Raw genomic sequence first — 7,500 nt, forward strand, 5'->3', positions numbered from 1 at the left:
TTCTCTCTCTCTCTCTCTCTCTCTCTCTCTCTCTCTCTCTCTCTCTCTCTCTCTCTCTCTCTCTCTCTCTCTCTCTCTCTAAGAACTCACATATCAAGAACTACAAATTGAAGCAAGATGAAACTGGTACCATTTAAAAGGTAAAATCGTCAAGTTTTCTGTTAATTTTGTTAATCATCGACAATTCTGTGCTTGGTCGCGTTTGGTAAGAAATGGACTATCGTTAGGATGTGTCGTGTAACCCGCGCCGCGCACATTGAACATCTGTAAAAAAATTTAATAAAAAAATTCTTGCACTTCTGAGCTCAGTTTTTTTGTACAGAAACTTGAAAATATTAGCTTTTAAGGAATATAAATTGTGTTTTGATATCCTCCATTGTTATTAAGATATAAAGTGTCGTAATGTGACATATACTTTTGGACCACCCTGTACTACAGTTGTTGTTGCTGCTGCTGCTGCTGTTACTATTACTACCACTACCACTTATAATATTACTACTACTACTGCTGCTTTTGCTACTACTACTACTACTACTACTACTACTACTACTACTACTACTACTACTACTACTACTACTACTACCACTACTACTACTACTACTACTACCGCATTGTTACTCTTGCAGCTGGCGGGCGTGGAAGACCAAGAGCTTCAGGACTTCTCGAGGCATCACCTACTGCTGCGAGACAAGTACCCGATGATGCCTGGACCTCAGCTCCGCAGGATTATGCCTATGACCATGAAATTTATGGTGTGTGTGTGTGTTTGTGTGTGTGTGTGTGTGTGTGTGTGTGTGTGTGTGTGTGTGTGCGTTCTTCTACACATTGTAGTCTTCTTTTGTTGCCTATTTATTTAGTTCCCGTCCAGCAACCACACTACTCCCAACCCTGTCTCACAGGGAAAACAACTCACATTATTATTATTATTATTATTATTATTATTATTATTATTATTATTATTATTATTATTATTATCAATTATTATCATTATTATTATCATTAATATTGTTATCATCATCATCACCATAATCATCATACCGATACTACCAGTTCTATCGATCTGTTCTCCCCCACAGTGAACACACACACACACACACACACACACAATAAACTCCATGGTGCTATGATAACCAAACACCCTCAACATTTCAATACGTGGTTGTCATTTAGGCTCCTTTCTTAGCCTCGTTTTTTTCACGTGTTTCTTCTAAAATATAATTCATCACACGACTGGGATATGCAGGGCTACTGTGTTTTTACTTAAGCATTCTGTACTAGGCCAGCCAACACATATTTAGGCAACGTACATCTGCGAGTACATAAGAACAAAAGAACATAAAAGAACCGGCAAGAAACCAATAGGACTAAAGGTGGGAACCCCTATATAAATGTCCACCGATCTATCCATAGAATTAACTTATCTTTTCCTCTCGCGTACAGCACCAACATCCTCACTGCTGAGTCCATCCAACCTTTTTATTTACTACTCTTTTTACTCTCGTTGCCTTTTTATATTTAACTTTACCAATTAGACTAAGAAATAATGTTATTTCCATTCCATCGTATATGAGTTAATACAATATTTTGTTTGATTAACATTATATAATTATCAAGAAATTATGTAAACAAAACGTGTTGGACGACACTTATATAGTGGCACAGACCATCCCACTCAGTTTAACCACGCTGACACCCTTCCCTTAATTAAGGGTCCCATACACGCTCAGGCAGCCTGTGCAGCCGCCTGAACAGCCGGCCTGACAGGTCGGCCTGTGTCACCCGCACATTATTCAGTCCTGCCTCAAGGCAACAGCTCAGCGAGATCGCGAAGTGAAGATCATGGCCTCTCCCATGGATACGGAAGAGCTAGACCTATTTGCGACAGCAGCTGTTATTACAGAAGTCATTACAAAAGACCAAGAAGAGAAAGAATAACTTCTTTCTATAGTAGTAAAAAAAAAAAAAAAAATGTAATTTCTTCCCATGTTTGATGAAGACGTGAACTGCTTCTGAGCATGGAAGGCTGACATTCTGCCCCATGCCGCCCAGTTTAAATGTAATTAATTATATTTATAGCACATTATCCTTTAAAATCTGCACATAGATATTCTGCTGTGTTGCCATAACTCCCGTTTTTTGTGCTTCTAGATTAATAAAATAAATAGATAAATGAATATATATATATATATATATATATATATATATATATATATATATATATATATATATATATATATATATATATATATATATATATATATATATATATATCATATTCAATAAAAAAAAAAAAATAATAATAATCACTTTCTGTACCACACCTCAAAAACTGGAAGTTATGTGTGCGGCAGACGTATTCACGGTACGCTGCCGAGTGCTGTACTCAGAAATGTGGCCTTAAGGCTGTCTCATTTGTCCATACACGCTCAAACGGGCCTGGCCGGACGCTGGCCGGGCGGAGCCAATCTGTCAGCTTCAGGTTCGTGAGGAGGCCTCTCCGGCGCGTGTATGGGGCGCACTAAGCCACATTCGCCTTAGAAGCACTTCTAACAGTCAACTCATAACTCTAGAAATCACTGTATCTCGCCGTGCGCGTGTCGCAAGTGCTCGCCCCAGCGACTTTCAAAGGATTTCAACCGCTATAGAATTACAAATATGCTATCTGGTTGTCAAAAGATTTAAATGCCCGAGGACTGTTTTGACATAATCTAGAAGAAAAATGTAATTTCCTATGTATGGGTACTGTAGAAACGGTTGCCTTTTCTATCCTCGTTTAATGCCTCAAAACGAACATCACAGTATTTTGAAGTGGAGAGTGTTACGTTATGACTAACTGCGCTGTATCTTTATTCATCTATTAACAACCACCTAGTAAGAGGAAATTGTTAACTAATTTCCAGGGCCAGCAATTAGAATGTGAAAAGTGATACTGGGTTCACATCAACCACTTGAGTGGTTTCTTTTGAATAAACATTAGTGATTGCATAAGATGTGTGTGTGTGTGTGTGTGTGTGTGTGTGTGTGTGTGTGTGTGTGTGTGTGTGTGTGTGTGTGTGTGTGTGTGTGTGTGTGTGTGTGTGTGTGCCTGCTTTTGTATTTCCTCCTTTCTATAACTTGAACTCTTTCAAGAAGGAGGCTTCAAGACACTTATTCTTCAATTTTTTGGCCCTTGGCCGGCACCCCTCTTACATCAAAAGAAAAAAAAAAAAAGAGGTTCTCACCGCCATCAGCACCGCTTCCTGCAGCATTTCTGTTTGACAAGCGTCTCAACATTCATCATGAACAACCCAGAACACAAACTGAATGAGTTTTACTTCCAGTCACATGAGTTCATACTTTGAAATGCTATTGGTTCTCATAAGGACAATTTTGAAAGACCTCAGAAATCAGTTTTTCATTTTCTTTTTTTTTACTCATAATACAAAATATTTGTTTATTTTTACTATAATTTTGTAAATCTTTCGGAAAGCCACAATTCATTCCTCAAAAAGCTGCTAAAAATAGTATTAGGCACCGAAATGTTTGAAAAAGTGACCTCAGTATTGAATTAAAAAAATGAGTGAATCTCGATGCTTGACAGAAGAAATACTATTTACATTTTTAATATTTTTGTGTTGTTTAATGTGAAGGCAAGAGCCATGTTTTATTCTTATTTAGATATGTATTATGATCCTAACTTTTTCCAGATTGCACGCCACCCTTTCGAGCGGGTTCTCTCTGCCTACAGGGATAAGCTGGAAGACTATGAGCGAGACTTGAAATTCAGGTATTTCCAACATCTTGGGTTTCCATCTCTGTTTGTTTGGCATTATATGAAAATAATATGTTAATAGATGGGTACCCCTGACCACATAGCACCAAATAGGTGCGGGACGTAAGCTGAGGCGGTGTGATCTCGCTGTCCTGGTGTGTACTGTCTGGAGAGTGGCCTCAGTTCTACCTGCAGATCGGTCAATGAGCTGAGCTCTTTCCAGCAGACAATTGTGGATGAATTACACACACACACACACACACACACGATAAAACCAAGACTGGAAATATACGGCAGTGGTGTGGTCTCCTCATACAAAGGGGAATATTGTAAAATTAGAAAGGGTACAAAGAGCAGTCACTAAGATGGTTCCGGGGTTGAGTAAGTCAACCTATGAAGAGAGATTAAAAATGTTGGAAATTCCTACCCTTGAAAATAGGAGAGAGAGAGAGAGAGAGAGAGAGAGAGAGAGAGAGAGAGAGAGAGAGAGAGAGAGAGAGAGAGAGAGAGAGAGAGAGAGAGAGAGAGAGGAACTTCCTATTCCTCTTCCTATTAAGATAGACAAACATTATCATGAAAAACAAATAATATTTTTTATTTCACGGATGTCACCTCACATCAGCGAGAAAACACAAAATGAGAGAGTAAAGACTGCTAAGTACACAAATACGTAATGTACCTGATAATATATCATCTTTTATTGAATTTGTATTGTTTTAAGAGCACACGCAATGAGACCAAGAAGTCTGCTGTTCCAAATGTTGAAAATCAGGATGTTATATTAATCCTTTTATGTTTCAGTGATAAGTAGTAGAATCAGTAATGATGTGTGCGTATATCTTTATCCATTTGTATTTTATAAAATCTAATCCAGCCATTGTGTGTGTGTGTGTGTGTGTGTGTGTGTGTGTGTGTGTGTGTGTGTGTGTAATAACTCTTACTCTCTCTATCACTACAGGGGCGGGTATTACTACTCCATATATGGCAAGAAGATTGTCAAGGTGTATCGTAAGTCCAGCATCAAGGAAAAAGAAAATTCAGAAAAAGAACACAAGGAACCCACTTTTAGGGAGTTTGTTCAATACCTCCTCGACACTGATGTGGAGGAGTATGACGAGCACTGGCGGCCCATCTCCTTGCTATGCACACCCTGTCACATCAAATATGACATTATAGCCAAGATAGAAACACTCAGTCAAGACTCCAACTTCATCCTGTACCACCGAGGTCTGGCAGACAAGGTGCAGATCCGATGGTCTCATCGCACTGACCAAACATACAAGACCTCAGATGTGGCCAAGAAATATTATTCGCAGCTCACACTGACTGAAATTAAGCAGCTTTACCACAAGTATTTGATGGACTTCTTAATATTTGATTATGAGCTTGAGCCATATGAGATGCTCGTGGATTCGCCTACTATGAACATGACACTGGGCACTGACGAGAATGGCGAATATTATTATGATGATGAAAATGAGGAAGATGAAGATGAAGAGGAGTACGAGGAGGAGGAAGAAGAAGAGGAGGAGGAGGAAGAGGGAGGAAATGAGGAAGGGGAAGAAGAGAGAGAAGATTTGGGTATGGCAGAAACGGCAAATATTTTGACAAATCTTGGAGAGGAAACAGAGACACTTCTTAAATTACCAGATGTGAAATGATAGTGATATCTGTTGTTAGCATTAACTTGATACATTGCATTATCGGTCAGTCTGTGATGTGGGAGGATAAATTTAGAACTGTGGGAGGGAGCAGAGAGGGTAATTATTCCCAATTTCTGTAAGAACGTCTCCTACCATTTTTATATTGTGATATTGTCATAGAATGGGCCAGTCTTAGATGAGCTGCTTTTATGAACACTGAAACTCATAAGATGAATCCCTTATAATACACACTGTTATTCCCACCATCTTCATTTCTTTACACGAAGTGTAGCAGAAGGGATCAGTTAATTTTGTAGTATATAAAAAGAAAAAAAGAAAAAAGTGAAAATAAAGTCTTGTGCACCAAGAAATTTCTCAAACTTGACTGTAATTAAGAAAGAAATGTCATCATTTAATCAAAGTACAATGTATCTGGTACTTCTGCATGAACCGAGATCTTCCTGCTCACACTTTGGGTGTTTTGAACTTACTGTTATTTGTACAACAAAAGGAGATGCAGTCTACCTGGATTTATTACTGCATATTTATATACTGAATAGTTTGTGCTTTGTGATAGACTGGCGAGCAATCCTTTCATACTATGACTATGAAACCTGATTTGGGTGTTAGGCGGTGAGACGCATTCATTGACCCCCATCCGGTCATGGTGAGGCAGGGCCACCGTTAACCTGCCTCCACCATGTTGGGTGGAACCCAAATGGCCCATCCAACTGAAAATTACACTTAATACAATAGTAAACACTAAAGTCCACTGGTAAACTGTCCACGAAAAAGTGTGCAATTGTTACATAATTAAGGATGGAAGCAATGTGTTAGCTATTAATACTGTACACAGCTATTTTTTTTCTGCTTTCTCTAGACTGTGACCAGAGGGAAATTATTATGATGACCAAGTTGTAGAAGACATAAACATATACTGACTAAATGATAAAAAAAAAAAAAAAAAAAAGTGGGGGATGGGGGTTAAGACGCCCCAGCATAGCGGTCATATGGCGCCGAGAGGGAGCGCTTAGTCCACGGAGCCGACTGGCACCGAACCCTTCAGTGACAGGCGAACCATCAAAGGTGGTGCAGCCGACAACGCTTCAAGCCCCGCCACTGCGACAAGGTGACTCCCCACTGCGGGGTTGAAGACATACATGTTTTCCGTAGTAAGCTGTGTGTTGGGCTGAGATCAGTTGTCAGGAGGATATACGCTCCCAAGTAAAGTGAACCACACCACTAATTACTCATTATTAGTCTTTATTGTTATAACTCTAAACTACTGGAACTGCAGCTATTACTTATTAATGTTTATATGGACAGAGAAAATAGAGGTTTTTTATCACTTCATCAAGGGAGTCATAAAGAGAGAGTTCACGGAAAAGACATCAGAACACATGGCTCTAGTAAGCTTGCCACATCCTGCCTCAACAGTGCATGAGGCATCATAAACAAGGTAATGGAGCCAAAGAAATTTATTGATACTATCGTATCTTGATAACTTTACCTTATGCTTCCCTACATTCGTCCAAACATGCTAGAAGACAGTCAGCAAGTACAACAAGTATCATGAGATGCTGCACAATTCCTGTATCCTGTACTGCGCAAGGGTGCAGTCTTTGGATATGTATATTAAAGACGATGACGAAAACCACTGGTTTGGGTTGTGCTACAAAAATGTGGTAATGGCGGGGACTGTGAATGCAGTGTGATAATTTCCTACAGATATGTTAACACGGTAATCTTGTGTTGTCTTCCCTTATTTTTTTTCCTGGATAATACGTAATACTTGCATTCAAGTTCCTTCATTTAATCAGTCGCAAGGATTGTTGGGTAATCTTTCCTGCTCTCTCTCTCTCTCTCTCTCTCTCTCTCTCTCTCTCTCTCTTGTTACTGTATGCTTGATATAGCTTTGAATTTGGTTGACATTAGTATTTATCTACTGCAAGAGATTCCATGCTGAATACCCAGCTTCATAGAGGTTTGTTATGGTTATGTCATCACTTAGTTGCACAATTGTATACCCCCCTCCCAGATGCATGTTGCCTTAGCTAGAGGGTGAACTGCCAGATGTATTCTTCTTTCAATTTATCTTTGGGGTCA

General features: G+C 39.2%; 1 protein-coding gene across 1 annotated transcript in view; it reads left to right on the forward strand.

Moving 5' to 3' along the window:
* Positions 1–7,500, forward strand: part of LOC135104454 (carbohydrate sulfotransferase 11-like) — a 49,319-nt gene that overhangs the window by 36,095 nt on the left and 5,724 nt on the right. Inside the window, exons 4-6 of the mRNA XM_064011907.1 lie at positions 627–752; positions 3,687–3,766; positions 4,710–6,523. Coding sequence (XP_063867977.1) covers positions 627–752; positions 3,687–3,766; positions 4,710–5,412 — 909 coding nt within the window. The 3' untranslated portion in view covers positions 5,413–6,523. The remainder of the gene's footprint in view (positions 1–626; positions 753–3,686; positions 3,767–4,709; positions 6,524–7,500) is intronic.

The sequence above is a fragment of the Scylla paramamosain genome, chromosome 10 (assembly GCF_035594125.1).
Source record: "Scylla paramamosain isolate STU-SP2022 chromosome 10, ASM3559412v1, whole genome shotgun sequence".
Taxonomy (NCBI): domain Eukaryota; kingdom Metazoa; phylum Arthropoda; class Malacostraca; order Decapoda; family Portunidae; genus Scylla; species Scylla paramamosain.